General features: G+C 40.6%; 1 protein-coding gene across 1 annotated transcript in view; it reads right to left on the bottom strand.

The window, feature by feature from the left end:
* Window positions 1-14958: 14958 nt before the first annotated feature.
* LOC109270707 (cytochrome b5 type B) overlaps window positions 14959-19741 on the bottom strand; it is a 37382-nt gene continuing 32599 nt past the window's right edge. The window contains exon 5 of the mRNA XM_019455432.2: window positions 14959-18673. Coding sequence (XP_019310977.1) covers window positions 18583-18673 — 91 coding nt within the window. The 3' untranslated portion in view covers window positions 14959-18582. The remainder of the gene's footprint in view (window positions 18674-19741) is intronic.

Raw genomic sequence — 19741 nt, 5'->3', positions numbered from 1 at the left:
CCACATTCTTTTTGTCAGCCTCCGGTTCTGCAGATCGATGTGGCTGCTCAAACAGAACAGGGCTCTACATCCCTCAGGAATTTGAATTCCAAGGGCCTGACCACCAATCAACCATACTCCCCATTTAGTTTCATGATGGGATCCCTCTTCAAATCCTCTCCCTCATGAAGGTTGGTATTCCCAGAGTCTTGGTGTCACATTATTCAATTCCACTCTCCATCTAACCCATGATTTATGGTAACTTTCCTTAGCTAGTTTTCTTGTAGCGGAGTCAAGTCTTTCTCTAGATAATTGGGTCCCCAAAGACCATATATTTTTTCTTCTAAACAAACAAACAAAAAACCTGACTAAGCATGTTATAGCTCTTCCTCCATGAATTAAAACTCTCAATAACCTGAACTGCATGAGGTCCGTGACTGCATTCTTCCAAACCCAGTGGTTTCCTTGGAGTGGACCCCCTATAACTAAAATACCTCTCAGAGAATGCGGCTTGACAAAGCCCTTCGTGGACTGACTCTGCTCTGTTAGTTTTTAGTTGGGTTTTTAATATTCATTGTGACTGCATTCTAAAAATGATGAAGCCCTTCCTTTGCAAGGCTTTGAGGCTCTCCCAGCCTAACCAAAAGGGAAAACATTTTGGCTGAGATTAGAGTGGGCTGGTCACACCCAAGGTCATTACAGTGAGCTTCTGGAAGTTTATAAAAGAAAGCATGTCCCTAGCTTAATTCAGCTGCCTAAAAAAATGACCACAATATACCATTCATATCCTTCCAGTCAAGATACAGCTTGTTTGGAGGCCTGGTTACAATATAGTATTTTTCAGCAAGCTTTTTAAATTGAAGTACAACTTACATGCAGAAAGGTACACAAATCACAGATACATGGTTTGATGAATTTATCTTAAAGTACACACACCCATATAACCACAACTCCGATCAAGAAACACTAGCATTCCAGAAGCCCCTCTCAGACCCCCTTCCAGCCACTACTCCTCTCCCTAAATGTAACCACTAAAATTTTAATCCTATGACCTCCATATTTTTTTATGCATCTGATGGCCCAGATAATTATCTCTGGAGGCCAAAGTTAATCAGAAGCTGGGAGGATTGTTTCCCCATGAGTCATTCTTCTTAAGAATAGTTCATCAGTGAGGATGCTTCCAGCTGCAAGTAATAGAAACCTCAACTCAAAAGGCTTGAACAACATTAGGAAATTTGTGATCTCCACCTAAATGGAAGTCCTGCTGTAGAGAGAGCTTCGGGGTTCATTGAATCAGCGGCTGGAGTCAACAAAGTCCCATGTTCTTTCCATCTCTCCGTTCGGCCATTTTAGTGCATGCTTCCTCCTCAGGCTGGTAGCAGGAGAGCCACACCACTTCTTTCTGTGACTCTCTCTTTGGAGAGGAAACTTCTTACAGAGGTCTCATGTACAACCGATCAGGCCAGGGGGATAGGACTGCTCAACTGTCTTAGACTTAGTATGTGGGGTGGGATGGATGTTGAGAAGTCCACTCTAATGCTTCCTATGGAACGCCACACAGTACAAATGGAAAATGTCTGGCTCAATGCATCTATAAACATGCTTTATAACGCTAAATGGTAACAAGGGTTATAAACAGTGGAGACTTGTGGCTGAACATACTGCTGGAGATTCAAGGTTACAGGTAAGTAACTCTCAGTGAGGAAAGACTAAATGGACCGTGGCAAAATAAACACAGCAGCTCTTGCCCTCTCTCTCTCCTCTGAACGCCAGTGATCTTTCCTCTCTGAGTTGCCTGTTTGGGCACTGAGTCATAAACATCATTTTAAAAGTTATTGGGATAGTGTCTGTTACCAGTTATGTTAATCACAAGACATGTTTCAGTATACACTTAGGACAAATCCCAGTTTTTACAAGTCACGTGATGGCAAGCAGCAAAGGACATGCCATTAAAATGCTACCAGGTGCAGGAGTCATGGCTCCTCAAGGACTCCAATTCCTTCACTTACCTTGATAACACCCAACAGCCATTCATTCCCTCTGGAAGTTTGGATATTCTCCACATTAAAATCCCAATTTTAAAATAAGTAATATGATAAATATCAGTCATACATGTCTATTGTATTAATATTCATTTGCTTAAGTTAGTTCAAAATGTAGTATATTTACATCCCTTTTTATCAATGTGCTGGTCACATATTATGAGAGCACTGGTGAATACCTCTCAGAGGTGAAATCTATCATCAAAGAAGATCTGGGTTGGTAAGCTATATGCATCAGTGGAAAACGATCATAAAAATGATATACAATAGTCATATTTTTGTATTAAATGGTAAAATGTGCATGTCTGTGGATATGGCAAACAGGTTTCAAAGATAAGGTATCACACTGTATATGCATATAAATTTTACATATATGAGTGTATGTGCACCAATAATTTTACATTTTGTAAAGAAAAGAAGGGTCTTTAATCATTCATGGTGGATAAATACACAACTGACACTATTCTCAGCACCAAGAAAAAATGAATACAAGGGCAATTCCAACTGACATGTAAAATATCCAGCATATCCTTCAAAAAAAAATATATACCACAAAACTACTCTTGAAGAATTTTTTTTATGTGTTTCTTTTTCTCAAACTTTTTAAATGTTTATTTATAAGAGAGAGAGACACAGCACGAGTAGGAGAGGGGCACATAGAGAGGGAGACACAGAATCTGAAATAGGCTCTAGTCTCTGAACTGTCAGCACAGAGCCCAACCTGGGGCTCAAACTCATGACGTGTGAGATCATGACCTGAGCCGAAGTCGGACACTTAACCGACTGAGCCACCCCGGTACTTCTGTAAGTGTTTCTAATTTTAATCGCTACTATATTTATAAGCAACAATATCAGCACAATAACATCTAAATGTACAGTTCTGGGGCACCTGGGTGGCTAAGTCAGTTGAGCTTCTGACTCTTGATTTCAGCTCAGGTTATGATCCCAGGGTCATGATATTGAGCCCTGTATCAGGCTCCATACTGAGTGTGGAGCTTATTTGAGATTCTCTCTCTCTCTCTGCCCCTCTTCCCTCGTGCTCTCTCTATAATAAAAGATTTTGGGGGAGGGGTGGTGCCTGGGTGACTCAGTCAGCTGGGCAGCCAACTCTTGGTTTCAGCTCAGGTCATGATCTCGCGGTTCTTGGGTTCGAGCTCCACATCAGGCCCTTCGCTGGCAGTGTGGAGCCTGTTTGGGATTCTCTCTTTCCCTCTCAAATAAATAAATGTTAAAAAAAAAATAATGAAATAAAATGTTCTTTTAATCAAAAAAAAAAAAAAAAACCTGTATAGTTCTAATATGGGAAAATACATCAAACACATTTGATCCCAACGGGTCTAACCCCTGTCCCCCAGTTTCAGAAAATGTATTCCTTTTTACCAAAGTAAAAATAAATACCCTGTGATCATCAATCATTTTATTTTTTTAAGTTTTTTATTTATGTCATCTCTGCACCCAACGCGGGGCTGGAACTCCCGACCCCAAGATGAAGAGTCACATGCTCTTCCAACTGAGCCAGCCAGATGCCCCATCATCAATCATTTTAATTGTGGGTTGTTGTTTTTTTATAACCAGCACTCTTCCAATTAACTCCTGGATGTTCGAATGTTCGTTGTTATTAGAATTCCAGTTCTTTCTCATGAATAACATATGAGGCATATATATTTTACTATTTCTATGTATATCAACTGGGAATTTATCTTCTATTTATAATCCCAAACTACCCCAGTTTGCTCTCTGGTATAGGTCAGACCTTTTTGAAAGAAGTTGAGTATTGCACAATGCCAAGACCCAACAGAGTCAAAATAGAAGGTACAGACCTTCATTATAATGAAGATTCCCAAATGGTATGAAGAGCTTGTTCATTTGCTCTACAAAGGTCAGATTAAGGTTGTAGAGATTTTAAGAATGCTCATTTCTACCATACCAGCAGAGGGTACATTTTCTACGTCCCTATATAATGGGTCCCCCTTCTCAGTAAGTCAGTTTTAAGATCCCCAAAGGATTCTTGAAACAAGCGATAATACAAAACCCTAAGTATGTTTTTTTCCCATGCACACTTATCTATGATATAGTTTAATTTTTAAGTTAGGCACAGTAAGAGATTAACAATAACTAATAATTAAAAAAACAGTTTTGGGGCACCTGGGTGGCTCAGTCGGTTAAGCTCCTGACTCTTGATTTCAACTCAGGTCATGATCTCACAGTTCATGAGTTCGAGCCATGCACTGGGGGGCTCACTGCTGAAAGCATGGAGCCTGCTTGGGATTCTCTCTCTGCCCCTCCCCCACTCGCACACGCATTCTCCCTCTCAACAAACTTAAAAAAAATCCATTTTAACGACAAACTATAATAAAAGTTATGTGAATGTGGTGCCTCTCTCAAAGTATCTTATTGTACTGTACACATCCTTCTCCTTGTGATGATGTGAGATGACAAAATGCCCCCACGAGGAGATGAAGCGAGGGGTGGATGACATAGTCACTGTGACACGGTGTTAGCTTACGACTGACCTTCTGACCATACCGCAGAAGCAGGATCATCTGCTCCCACACCACAGCCGGCACAGGTAACTGAAACTGCCAAAAAAGAGCCCGCGGGGAAGGTGAGGGACGACTATGCCTACTCCAACCGAGCAAATGTATTCCGAGCACCTACAATGTGTGGAACATTGCACCCTGTACAGGGAAGAAACAAAGGAAGTATACTGCTCAATCCTCTCTTTCAAGGACACTCCAGTCTAGTTGGAAAGATTAACAAAGGAACTAGTCTGGCACCAAAGAATGACAATGGTTATGAGTGTGATGGGCACTTAGAGAAGGAAGAAGTGAGTGGACTGGGGTAATGTGAGGTTTCATAGAGAGAGTGAGACTCAGCATCTGACTGTGCAGTCTGGGTATGATTCATCCAGCATGGTAAAGGTGCCTCCCATCTGCTGCCACTCCTTGTACCTGTGGCGGGCACTGCTATGAACGCCAGGGTGGCTCCACTTCCCGCCGAGCTCAGACCAGACGCAGCGCGACTCGCAACCCAGACTGGTCAACAGGAATCAAAACTCATGAAAAAACCCACTTGGCATTAGGAATGGGATGGAGGTGGATATTCTGGCTCATGGAAAAGAACTTTCAAGGATACAAAAACCGGGAAAGTGCAGGTGGACGTAGTAGATAGTAGGGGGAGTGACTGGCGGGGAGCAGAAGATCTAGGTAATAAAATCTGATAGGTGGTATTGGGTCCGATCACAGAAGATACTGAAAACTAAGCGGTTCTTGAATAAAGAATGTGTTTAAGAACAAATAGCTTAGGGTGCACCTGGGTGGCTCAGTGGGTTAAGTGTCCAACTTTGACTCAGGTCATGATAATGGCCATTCATGGGTTTGAGCCCTGTGCTGGGCTCTGTGCTGACAACTTGGAGCCTGGAGCCTACTTCGGATCCTGTGTTTCCCTCCCTGCCCCTCCCCTGCTCATGTTCTGTCTGTCTCTCTCTCTCTCAAAAATGAATGGACATTAAAAAATATTTTTAAAAACTAAGAAAAAAATTTAAAAAAAGAAAGAATAGCTTGGAAGGAATAGGCATAGCAAATACAGAAAAATGGGTGCACCCACTTAAAAAAAAAAAAAAGTCTTAAGAAAAAGCCCAAACCTTGGATAGACTTAAAGGTGATAGTTCTTTAAATTTTTTTAATGTTTTTTTTTTTTTTTTATTTTTGGGACAGAGAGAGACAGAGCATGAACGGGGGAGGGGCAGAGAGAGAGGGATACACAGAATCGGAAACAGGCTCCAGGCTCCGAGCCATCAGCCCAGAGCCGGACGCGGGGCTCGAACTCACAGACCGCGAGATCGTGACCTGGCTGAAGTCGGACGCTTAACCGACTGCGCCACCCAGGCGCCCCAATGTTTTTTTTTTTTTAATTTTTGAGACCAAGAGAGATAGAGCATTAGCAGGAGAGGGGCAGAGACAGAGGGAGACATAGAATCTGAAGCAGGCTCCAGGTTCCAAGCTGTCAGCACAGAGCCCGATGCAGGGCTCGAACTCACAGACTGTGAGATCATGACCTGAGCAGAAGTCGGACGCTCAACTGACTGAGCCACCCAGGCGCCCCTAAAGGTGATAATTCTTAATTCTCATGAACAAGAGATTTCTTAAGTGTCCTGAATTCTAGGTTAGAAGATATATTCATTCAGAAGGCATTGTTGCTTGGTGTTCTTGTTTACAGTGTTGTTGGTCACGGATACAGGTTTCCTGATTCTTTGTAAGTGATCTGTTGTTTCTCTTTGGAAGCTTACGGGACAGTGGTTCTCAACTGTCACCATGAATCAGATTCCCCTGAAACAGAGATTCTGTTTTCACTGATGTGTGGCATGGCCACAGATGGTATTTCTTCATGTTTCACCATGATTTCAAGGTGATCCAAAGTGTTGCCACGGTCTGTGATTTTGGACTTTATTCTTAATCCTTCAAGTGTTCTGGAATTCCACAATGACAGGCCTCTGCAGGAGTCCCTTTTTCATTATTGTGCTGAGCACTCAGGGCTCCTTTCCAGACCCCAAATCATAATTATTAGTTCTGGGATGTTTTCTTGTATTATTTCTGTGACAATTTCTTCATTTTCACCTCCAGATTTCCTACAGGGTATCTATCTTCTTATGTGAACCTCTCACTTTCCATCATTTCCTTTTTGTTCTACCTTGTGGGAGGATTTCTTCATTTTTATTTGCCAATCCTGCTATTGCTTTCCTTTTTATTCCTGCTTTAAATAAACAAAACAAAAAACCAAAACAAAACAAAACGAAAAAACCTTTTATTTTGAAATAATTCTAGGGTTATAAAGATTTGCAAAGATAGTACAGAGTTCCCATATATTCACCACTGAGCATCCTCTAATGTCAACATGTTACATAACCAAAGAACAATTACCAAAATGAAGAGTTAACATTGCAAAAGTGCTATTAAGTACAGACTTTATTTTTAAAAAAAAAGAAAAGTACAGACTTTTTTTTTGAATGTCACCAGTTTTTCCACTGGTGACAAAGAAAAAAGACATTTCCTTTTTCTGTTCCAGGAGCCAATCCAGGATCCCAATTGCATTTATTTGTCATTCCTCCTTTGTCAATCTCCCCACCCCCAATCTGTGACGGGTCTTCAGTCTTTCCTTGTCTTTCATGAGCTTGACAACTTTTGAAGAAACCGGTCAGTGGTTTGGTAGAACGTTTGCCAACTTGAGACTGATATTTTCTCATGATTAGACAGAGGTTATAAATTATGGGGAATGCAGTGGGGGTGATGTATCCTCAAGGCATCATTTCAAGGGTACATGATGTTATTTATTGCTGGGGACGTTAAATTGAATCACCTGCCAGCTTTCTTCACTGTAAAATTACTGCTTTTGTCCTTGTGACTAATAAATGCTTTGGGGGAGATACTTAGAGGCTATGCAAATATCCTGTTTCTACTTAAGCTTTTGCCCACTGATTTTAGCATTCATTGGTGGACTCAAATTTGTAATTTTCATAATTCTCATTCTCTTACTGTTCCATTTTATTTTTATTTGAATGTTCCTTTGTAAATCGCATCCTAGGTTTGTACAGTTTGTAGTAGGTGGGCACAGTATCATCTCGCTGAAGTTATCAGGGAGTTTGTGTTTTTTTGGTTGCTTTTCTTCTGCCTTATCTTTTACTCTGACTTTTCCCCTATTTGTTTTGATCTCTATCATGTTAAGGCTTTCAAAGAATGGTTGACAGTCCTTGGCTCTCCATTCGTATTCAACTGTTAAGCAAGGCACCATACACCTTTGTGGATGTTTTGCAACAGCAAAGCTTGTTGACTGAAGGATTTCACTACAGGGTGAGCATGTGGAAGCCACCAAATGTCACTTATCCGTAGATCTTCTCTTGGACTGATGAGTTTCTCCCGAGAGGAATCTTCCTATTCCTATTGTATCTGAGGAGCCAAGGGGTGAGGGCGGAGGTCTCAGCAATTAGTATGAACTTCCACTTAAGCCCTACTTTCCACTCTACTTGCCACTGCCCGTGGCTCAGCCTTGTGATCGCCCATCAGGATCGTCTCAGGTTCAACTTTGCCCAGGATTAAGCCTCCAGTTTTCGTCAGGAGAGGAACAGTTGCCTCGCTGTGCAGGCTAGGTTTGGTGGAGCGGGCATTGGGAGGGAAGTTTAACTCACTGTTTTCAAGGGTGCTACACACCTTCTACACTCACAGTTAAACAGTGCTTCCCATTTATGAGTTTTTCAGGGATCTGTGGTGTGACTTCATTCCTGTTGACTTTTCTTCCTGTAGGCATTTAAATTGTTTTTCTAAGTTTACTGGCCTTCCTTCTTCCGAAATTTTCTTGAGATCTTTCATCAACTAAAGTGTACTCTCTCATTCACTGTCTATGGATTTAGATCTCTCTTTATACCTTACTCTCATTTGTGTGGCTTTTGGAAGGGAGCAGAGAAAAACAAGTTTACTCGAGTTACTATGTTCAATCAGAACTCCCTGTTATAATTTTTTTAGGGTGCTCAAAAAACAATCTATATTTAATTTTTTTAAATGTTTACTTACTTTTGAGAAAGAGCATGAGAGGAGATAAAGGGAGGCAGAGAAACTGAAGCAAGCTCTGCACTATCAGTACGAAACCCAATGTGGGGCTCAAACCCACGAACCATGAGATCATGACCTGAGCTAAAGTCAGACACTCAAACAACTTGAGCACCCAGGCACCCCAAAAAACAATCTAAAGGGGCCCCTAGCTGGCTCAGTCAGTAGAGCACACAACTCTGGATCTCAGAGTCATGAGTTCAAGCCCCACAGTGAGTGTAGAGATTCCTTGCTTAGTTACTTACACACATACATACATACATACATACACACACACACTTTTAAAGAGGCAACCTAGGGGCACCTGGGTGGCTCAGTAGGTTAAGTGTCCGACTTCGGTTCAGGTCATGATCTTGTGGTTCGTGGGTTCGAGCCCTGCATTGGGCTCTGTGCTGACAGCTTGCAGCCCGGAGCCTGCTTCCAATTCTATGTCTCCCTCTCTCTCTGCCCCTCCCCCAAATAAACACTAAAAAAATTTTTTTAAAGCAATCTAAAAATTAATCAAGTATAAAATTCTGTGAACCAAACTCCCATGTGTAAGAATTACAAATAATTTATGTAGATATTCCACCCTCAAGGAGGTGGAACATAACTCCCCATTCCTGAAATGTGGGCTGCCCATAGTGACTTCCTATACGGAATAGTATGTAAGTTCCTTCCAAATAATAACTTTATAGGGGCGCCTGGGTGGCTCAGCCGGTTAAGCGGCCGACTTTGGCTCAGGTCATGATCTCGCGGTCCGTGAGATCGAGCCCCGTGTCAGGCTCTGTGTTGACAGCTCAGAACCTGGAGCCTGTTTCAGATTCTGTGTCTCCCTCTCTCTGACCCTCACCTGTTCATGCTCTGTCTCTCCCTGTCTTAAAAATAAAACGTTAAAAAAAAAAAAATCAAAGAAGAACTTTATAGTAGAGAAACCTAAAAAACACTACTTCAGCCTGTTGATCAAGGTCAACATCAACAGTCACAAAGTCATATTCATAGTATATACCCTTGATGTGATAAAAATGGCAATTCACCTCTGTGGCCTTCCTCCCACCTCCCACCCCTTCCTACCCCCAACCCTATAACCTCAATCTAAGAAAAATATCAAGTTCCAATAGAGGGCATCTTACAACGTACCTAACCAGTACTCCTCAAAATTGTCAAGGTCATCAAAACTGTCACAGTCAAGAGGAACCAAGGAAAACATGATAATTAAATGTGATGTGCTATTCTAAAATTTAAAAATGACACGTAAAAAGTGAGGAAATATGAATAAAGTATGGACTTTAATTACTATCTGCAGTTTTTCTGTAAATTTAAAACTGTTCTAAAAAATAAAACTTAAAATATTTACAGGAAACCAATAAATACTGGCAGCTGAATCTATTTACAGAGAAAACAGGATGGTTTGCGGGCATGCAGGGGTGAACGGGGTTTTTGGTTGTTAGTGGCGTAGGCAACATTGGGATTCACCTCAAAACTCAACTTGGGAGTCCTAGATAGTTCTTCAACAAATTTGGCTATGGTTGTTCATTCAGACACAGCATGATAAATCATACTCAATGTACTTAGCCCGCCCTAGGGCCCGGCTTAACGCGGGGCACCCTGAGGGATGTGGAAGACCCTGCCTTCCTCCCTGCGGAAGACCCTGGTAATGGCACAGATGGTCCATTACCAAAGAACTTGAATGCACGCACATGCACACACACACACACACACACACACACACACACACACACACAGTGTGTGATTACAGTGTCTGCCTTGGGGAACTGCTTCCCTTGTGATCCCCCTCCCATTCAACCCTGTGTCCCCATGCCCTTGATGGGACTAGAAGTAGACACTGTGATACTATCTGGCTGACTACATTCTCACTTGTAGGAATTAATTCCCATTAGGCATTTGGACTGGAAACTAACGTAGCCACCCTGATTCCTATTGATCTTTGGATTCCTAGTCCTAGTTCCTCCTGAAGTCCAGCTATGCTTCCAACCTTGAGTTCCATCAAATACTTGTAACTGATTCATAACAAGTAAGTTCCCTTCTACCTATGTCAGCTTAAATCGGTTTCTCTATCTTATTCTCTGGAAAAAATAATGTGTATCTTTTTTTTATATGAAGAGTATTTCTTCTTTGTAAAAATATGGAGACTTAGCACAGAATAAAAAGTGAGTTTCTGCCCTAGGGGAACCTGGGTACACGTGGAGAGGCAGAATCCTTACAAAGACATCATTACCAAGGCAGGCATTTAAGGTCAGATAAATCGCAGAGGCCATAGTGGTCAGTAAGGCATGCAACTCTTTCATCTTGGCGTTATGAGTTTGGGCCCCACATTGGGTATAGAGCTTACTTAAAAATAAAATCTTAAAAAGAAACCAAAACACATTTGAACTAGCTTAAGACAAAAAGCAAATTTATGGACCCATACACAAAAGGTCCAGAGGTAGAATTTAGCCTTAAACGAAGGTCAACAAAGATGTTCGAAGAGATCTGTGCTAGTTCACATGGATGGGGCAGATCATAAACAAGTCAGCTCTATTTCTTCCAAATGTTTTCTAGGACAGATTAAATGGTACATTTTTGTGTTACTTACTTACTTACTTACTTACTTATTTATTTACTTACTTATTTATTTATTTTTAGAGTGTGCATGCATGCATGCAAACGGGAAAGAGAAGCAGAGAAAGAATCCCAAGCAAGTTCCACGCTCAGCATGGCGCCCAACGCAGGGCTGGATCCCACAACCCTGGGATCATGACCTGAGCTGAAATCAAGAATGGAACACTCAACTGACTGAGTCATCCAGGCGCCCCTGTACCACAATACTTTAAAATGAAGAGAAGCATAGTTGAAGTGTTATCTTGTAATTTGTCAGTGAAACATAAGGCAAAGTAGTTCAATGCAGGGCAGGGCAGGGGTTAGGATGAGAGCTAAAGAAAAACAAAACAAAACAAATTTAAAGGATTCAGGGAAGAAAGGGTGTCAAATGGAGTCTTGGAGAGCTGTTTCCTGTGCCGTTCAGGATGTAGCGTCCCCCATTTCTCTATTTGTTCCTAATTATCAGACTTCTTGGGTAGTTAAATCAGTGGGCAGATTCATGAGAAGCTTCATTTTTACTCTGGACACCATCTGCTGTTCTGTAAGGAGATGCCACCTCTCCTTTCTGAAAAACTCAGATGAGGAAACTAGAAAAACAAAACCGCAAAAGCAAGATTCTCTAAGGAAAAGTGAAATTCAAGCACCTGGTTTTTTACTTTTTTTTTTCTTTCCGGGTCCACGTAGTGCTAAAGTTAACGCCAATGTGGGGCGCCTGGATGGCTCAGTTGGAAGAACGTGCGACTCTTGATTTCAGGGTTGTGGGCTCGAGCCCCATGTGGCGTGTAGAAAATACTTAAATAAATAAAACTTTAAAACAAAAAATAAAAATAAAGTTAACCTCAGTGTTTGAGTACAGAGATCAGGGCCAGGAGCAAACGAGGGGCTGGCACTGATGAATAAAAAATGCCATGTCACACTTGTAACAAACAGCATTTGTTATTTGCGCTATGTTGTGCCTCTTTTGATCACACTTCAGCTTGAATTATCTTTTTAGGATGTAACAATCTCAAAAACTGAACCGTGAACCGTGTCCAAATCTTATGGTACATGGCACGAAGTACAGGATTTCCACTTCTCAGATGTCCACATGATTTGTAGAGATAAGAAGAGGCTAAGTTCAAGCCAACCAATTACCAATCACTTCTCATTTAAAAACTATAAATTTACCTATGTGTTTCCAGGTTAAATCTTATCAAGGGTCCTAGACTGAGTGATGGGACAGGTGAAGTCATGCAAGAGCTTCTCAACTATGCCACCTAAAGATTCATCAATAGTCCTCAACTTTCTTTTATTGATTGCCTTTGATCAAAAGTTGTTTCTGGGGCACCTGGGTGGCTCAGTCAGTTAAGCGTCCAGCTCAGGTCATGATATTGCAGTTTGTCAGTTTGAGCCCTGGGCTCTGTGCTGTCAGCCTGTCAGCACAGAGCCCCCTTGGGATCCTCTGTCCCCTCTCCCTACCTCTCCCCACTTACGTGAACTCTGTCTCAAAAAAATAAATAAAACATTACAACAAATTTTTTCTAGTAACATAGTAAAAATCTAAATTCTCATTAACTGCTTTCAAGAAGCTGTTTTGCTGGGAATGCAAGCTGGTGAGCCACTCTGGAAAACAGTATGGAGGTTCCTCCAAAAACTAAAAATAGAACTACCCTATGACCCAGCAATTGCACTACTAGGCATTTATCCAAGGGATACAGGTGTGCTGTTTCAAAGTGACACACGCACCCCTAGGTTTATAGCAGCACTATCAACAATAGCCAAAGTATGGAAAGAGCCCAAATGTCCATCGATGGATGAATGGCTAAAGAAGATGTGGTGTATATATATACAATGGAGTATTACTCGACAATCAAAAAAGAATGAAATCCTGCCATTTGCAACTACGTGGGTGGAACTGGAGGGTATTATGCTAAGTGAAATTACTCAGTCAGAGAAAGACAAAAATCATATGACTTCACTCATATGAGGACCTTAAGAGACAAAACAAATGAACATAAGTGAAGGGAAACAAAAATAATATAAAAACAGGGAGGGGGACAAAACAGAAGAGACTCATAAATACGGAGAACTGAGGGTGACTGGAGGGGGTGTGGGAGGGGGGATGGGCTAAATGGGAAAGGGGCACTAAGGAATCTACTCCTGAAATCATTGTTGCACTATATGCTAACTAAATTGGATATAAATTAAAAATAATAAAATAAAAATAAAAATAATTAAAAAAAGAAGCTGTTTTGCAAGGGATATGAGAATCATTTTAAATATATTGTTTCCACCGAAGCAACAGGATTCTCTTCAACAACCAAGATTTTTCAGGGACTCCTAAGACCATGCCCATTTTTTAGTAATCTACTAATTCAGAAAATGATTATTATTGATGGCATTTCATTGAGCACACACAGAAACACCTGTATAGAAAGACTAGCAGCAGATACACCAAGCACATTATTCATTTTGGTACAGCTGAAGCTGAATTTTTATCCGAGAACCTTCAATAAAGAACATGGAAAGTTTAGGGCTGTGTGGCCTCATGCAAGTCAAGTCACTGGTAAAATGTGGACATCCCCATCTACGGTGTAAGGATACTGTAAGGGCAAGGATCCAAAATGCCATCAAAGGTACTGCAAGGCACACAGTATATGGAAGATAAATGATAAATAGTATTACAGCTATATCCTCATGTTTCATCTGACAGCAACTCTCATCTCTCCTGGATGCTTTATAAAAGAAAGTTTTTTAGGGGCACCTGGCTGGCACAGTTGGTGGAACATGCAACTCTTGGTCTCAAGACTGTGAGTTCAAGCCTCATGTTGGGTACAGAAACCACTTTAAAAAAAAAAATCTTAAAAAAAAAATTAAGTTTGTTGAGCACTAGAAAATATGTGATTAAGCTGAGTGTTCCTTTAAATACACAGTACAGACACCTATTAAGCTAATTAACGTTAGGTTACCAACAATACCTACAATTACCAACAAACAGTTTAGTAGATTGTGTGGGTATTTCTTACCTTAAATTTACATAATTGGAATCACAATCTTCTACTTCAGGTTTTTAGGAACCAACCAGGATTTGTCAATTACCTGCCAAATACTCAGCATCATGAAGACTGCAGTCATATGAATTACTAGGATTGGAGATTAAACATTAGATTCAAACACTAATAATAAGAATGGGACTATCCTTTCCTGTTACTAATTCACGTGAGAGTGAAATAACCAAGCCCTAATGAACGATGTCTCATTAGTAGTGTTAGAAGGCTATCAGTATGTTTTAAAGGTAATTATAAAAATTGTTTATTTTCCTTGTTTAATTAACACACTTGCTAGAACTTCAATCTCAGTGTTTAATTTTCCCCAACAGTTTAGCTATTTCCAAGAAAAACAATCATTTGAAGACTGGCATTGCAGATAACAAAATATTATTACCTTGTACTGGCTTCTCTTTACCAGATGGTTTCAGTAAAAACAGAACTCCCAACTGGTCTACCTGGTTGCCACTTCATATCCATTAATACAGGACAAGTCTTCATTTTTGCCTCTCGTGATTATCAACTGAGCAACTCACTTCAAAGAAAGAGTAGCAGAAAGAGTCCTGAAGAACCACAGAACTCCCCATCAAGTTACACTAAACACAATTATTTGCATAGATACAGGTGACTTTTATGCTTCTCAGAATCTTTTCTTCCAGAACACCTTAGGATTACAGAGCCAACACTTCTGCTTTAAAAAAAAAAAAAAATAATAACTATAGTCAGGGCAAGAAAAGGAAAACAGTATCTTTATTGTGTGTGGTTCTAACAAACATTCACTGTGTGCACATTCCAGCAGAAAGAGACAAAGATCTTTGTTCAAAATATGCTGAAATAAAATAGGTAAACAAACTCCATTACTGAATACACAAAAAGAATGTTAATATTACTCGTTCACAGTTGAGGGTGAAGTAAAAAGAAAGGAAGCTAAATAATCGTATTTTACCCAACTAGCACATGTTGGATATAGGTACAGGAAAAGTACAGCTCCTAAAATTCATGAGTAAGATGCTAGATACTGGGTTGGTAACTCGGGTTACCGGAATCTCCCTCTGAAATCACCCCCACAAATTCCAAACCAGGCCCTTTCAGAGAATAACACCCAAATGTGAAGTAAACTCCCCATTCGTTCTGTGATATCTGGCAACAGAATGAGATGGCTTAAAAAAAAAAAAACAAAAAAAACAAACAAACAAAAAAACCACCAATCTCTTGTTGAGACATGTCTGAATCCACTTCTCCCAGGGAAGGAAGTTATGAACGTTAACGTTCTGCATTTCAGTCTCCTAAAATGGAATCTAACCAGATAATCTCTTGAGATGTGAAGCCCAAGACACCGTGTGTAATGATATGCCTGGCCCACAGAGCATTTCTCGTTGCTCCACACCGGGACTAAATGAGCATAAACTCAACGACGCTCTTATCTCACAACTTGGGCATTTACGACAATTGCCCAAAGAACTTTACAGGCTCAAATTATAGGTTCCCGTGGATTTTTGCTTCTGCTTTAGGGGTCGCATAAGAACTAAACACTATCAATTTTGTCACCACCACTTTCTTGTCCTTACAAATGTGGAGTCATTTAGAAACCAAAACCGATTCCTGAGGGACAGGGACTAAGAAATTTTGGAGACCTGGCACCGACATGCCTATTTTGGTGGCACCCATTTTCCCTCCTCTCCTTTCGTGACCTCCAGACATCTTGTGTCTTCCCTGGGAATAAACAACCCAACACCCCAGAGACCGGCTCTAGGGGGCACCCTCAGCTGACAGGGACCGGCTCCACTTGCTCTCCAAAGGGGTTTGCACCACCTACCAATGTTGAAACTGTTTCGAGAATTTGAGTCCTACCTCTGCAAACAAGGCTTTTCTGGTGGGTTTGGCTAACATACTGTATTATCTGATAGTTTAGAAAAACCTCTGCAAACTCACACACTAGCTTTACCTTTCGCCTGACTGTTGATGTAGGCAGCAGAATAACAGTAAATGGACCCAAAAGTGGTTTTTATAATACAAAGTGACATCACATTAGCAGCAGATCAAAAGAAGCCCTGGGTGTTGGATGGATTTCATGGATGGTAGAGACAAGGTCTGAAAACCTTTTCCTCTGGCTCTGAGTAAAAACAAGTCCAGATATAAACAGGAAAAGACAACCAATATGAAATAGAAAAACATACCTTTTGTGTTGGTGTTCACCCTAAAAATATCCAAAAAAAAACCCCCACCAATTTTACTTAAGGCTGTCACTCTTTAACATTTCTTATAAGCCAGATGTTTTTCATTTAATTTTACAGACTGCCAACATACTCCTAATTGATCCAACTTATCTGCTGGTTTAGTTTCAGCCTAAATGTTCCCCTTCCAGTTCCTCAATACTCCTTTGTTCTTTATTTCTACCCCAATGTGGCCCATGTAATCATGCAGCTTAATTATTACAGCAATTAGATACCAATTCATATTCAAGGCAACCCTTCCGTATGCCTTCAAATGGCAGGAGCATCAACACTTCTGTTCCATAATAACCAAAGGTTTTTTTCAATAAATTGTCTAAAAGTGGCATCTTATACAAAATTTTCTAAAGATAAAAGTTTGACTATTCCCATATCCCTGATATATAAAAGTCTCTCAAAAATCCCCTGAAATTTCTCCATAATATCATATCCAAGTGTACAAATACAAGGTTAATATTCTTTTGATGAATTCTGAATACACTCAGCTGCAAAACTTGGGTTGAACCTTTTCTTAGTTTGCATGGGCAGACACTGCCTTGCAGGGCACTTTCCTGTCCATGGCAAGCTGTAAGCGGGGAGGAGACAGCAGTATCCAGGGTCCTTCTGGAGCCAAGTTGCTCCCTGCTACATAGGACAATGGCTCAGAAGCAAACTGGTAATCCTTAGAAGATTGGGAGAAAAATCACCACAAACAGTTGTTGGCAGAAAACAGCCAGTGTACTGTGTCATCAGGTGATTCCACGGGGGAAAACAGTTAGGTCAAATAAGCCAGAGAAAATTCCTGAACCAAGAAGAAACACTAACAGAATTCTAAATAATGCCCTACTATTCAATTAAACATTCATCCAAGGGATAAAACGACTAGTTGTTGTTTCTTTCTTTCTTTTTTCCTCAACAGAAAAACAACAAAACCACAAATTGGAGCCATGAAGATAAAATATAGATGAAATGGGAAACATTCTTTTGTCATGATCTCCCCCTTTCGAATGCCACTGCACTATGGAAGTTATGTTACTGGGGCTAACAAACAAAAGATCAAATACTGGATCTTAGAGCAAGTGGAGTCTCTTTTGTAAAACAGGGAAGGAATGAAAAAATTCGCTAATCAATACATTTAAAAGCAGAAATCCCTAGTGAAGTTCTACAGATACAATTATAAGTTTGTATTTTACCAATAAAAGATGGTTGGTTGGGGGGAAAAGAAAAGAAAAGAAAAAAGACGGCTAGAAACTGGTGTCAAACCAAAGCAAAGAATGAAGTGTGGAAAAAAAAAAAAATGAAGTCTTTGGTGCTTTTCCTAAACTCCTGTCCTAAAGTAGTGTTTTCAGTATTTTTCAAAAGAAAGAGGACTACAAATTTACCCTATCACCCCAATTCATCTCTCCCCTCCCCTCTTTCTCTCCACTCCCAAGAAATGCAACGGAAGCACAGTTCTGCCCAGCACCACTTGGACTTGGGGGGTGGTGAGAGTTACCTGCTAGACTAGCTTAGGAGGGAGGAGAGGATTTCATGGTTCTTCCTAGTTTTAATAAATATAAACAAGGAACGAGATCATTTGGCAGTTGTGTTTTATGCTATAGGTGCACAACTTTACTTCATTAATTAAATCCCTTATGATAAATAATAGAATTAAGTATATATATATACACACATATATATGTATATATGTGTGTGTGTATATATATATAAGTATATATATATATATACTTCAAAGAAAAATGGAAAAAGAAAAGCTTCAAAACCAGAGTGTTGCCCTGTTAAGAATGTCTAATGTGCATTCAAAGTATTGGACACCAGGCATTTTTACCAAAGGACAATGTCACAAGGACATCTGGATTGTAATTATAAAACCAAGTCTGGAAATGCAAAGGGGGCTGGTGGAAGCCAGTGGAGAGAAGGGCCACCGGCAGGGACACAGGACAACGAGCAGGTGCTTTGGGAGTAAGGCTCTGGGAAATGAAGGACACTGGCCCCAGGTCTGGGGTGGATGTCTAGCCAACCATCTGGGTTCCAAGGGGGAAGTACACATCCGGCAGGATTCGAGAAGAGGGTATCGCTTGGCCTCCAAACAAGTCTCTAGCTCGCACTCCCAATGGATATGCTTTCCAACTTCCACGCTGTCTCCTCAGGAGGATTTGCTTTCCGACGTGTAGTAACGATACAGGAAACCTAAGACAATAGCGCCTATGATGGGCAAAATCCAGTATGACCAGCAACTAGAAGTGGGGGGAAAGCAACGAAGCCGTGAACACTTGATACCAAATATTTGCTATCTTTCAACATCCACATTTTAATATTTTCATGAGCAAAGAATTTCGATTTACTTTGGGAAGTTTAACTACTTTTTTTTTTCTTCCAAGATTTTATGTAAGTTCCAGTTAGTTAACATATAGTATAATACCAGTTTCAGGAGTAGAATTTAGTGATTTATCACTAACCTGTAACACCTAGTGCTCATCACAAGTGCCCTCCTTAATCCCCATCACCCATTCAGGCCATCCCCCACCCACCTCCCTCCATCAAGCCATAGTTTGTTCTCTATCATTAGGACTCTCTACGGTTTATGGGGCGCCTGGGTGGCTCAGTCGGTTGAGCATCCAACTTCAGCTCAGGTCATGATCTCATGGTTTGTGGGTTCGAGTCCCATGTCGAGCTCTGTGCTGACAGCTCGGAGCCTGGAGCCTGCTTCCGATTCTGTGTTTCCCTCTCTCTCTGCCCCCGCCCCCACTCACACTCTGTCTCTCTCTCCTTCAAGGATAAATATTTAAAAAAATAAAATAAGGGGCGCCTGGGTGGCGCAGTCAGTTAAGCGTCTGACTTCGGCTCAGGTCGTGATCTCACGGTTCGTGGGTTCGAGCCCCACGTCAGGCTCTGTGCTGAATGCTCAGACCCTGGAGCCTGTTTCTAATTCTGTGTCTCCCTCTTTCTGTCCCTCTCCCACTCACACTTGTGTCTCTCTATCTCTCAGAAATAAATAAACCTTAAAAAATTTTTTAAAAAATAAAAAATTAAAAATTAAAAAATTAAAAAATAGAATAAAATAAAAAAGAGAGTCTCTACGGTTTGCTTCTCTTTTTTTATCTTATTTTTCCTTCCTTTCCACTATGTTCATGTTTTGTTTCTCAAATTCCACATATAGGTGAAATCATATATTTGTCTTTCTCTGGAGTTTAACTGCTTTTATCACCCAAGTAGCAAAATAAATAAATAAATAAATATTTGCATTGGCATGACAATATTAAACAATTAAAAAAAATTTTTTTTTAACATTTATTTTTAAGAGA

Source organism: Panthera pardus, unplaced genomic scaffold (genome assembly GCF_024362965.1).
Source record: "Panthera pardus isolate Hobbes unplaced genomic scaffold, ASM2436296v1 HiC_scaffold_19, whole genome shotgun sequence".
Classification (NCBI taxonomy): domain Eukaryota; kingdom Metazoa; phylum Chordata; class Mammalia; order Carnivora; family Felidae; genus Panthera; species Panthera pardus.
The sequence above is the reverse complement of the archived record's forward strand: the minus strand, read 5'-3'. Positions and strand labels throughout refer to the sequence as shown.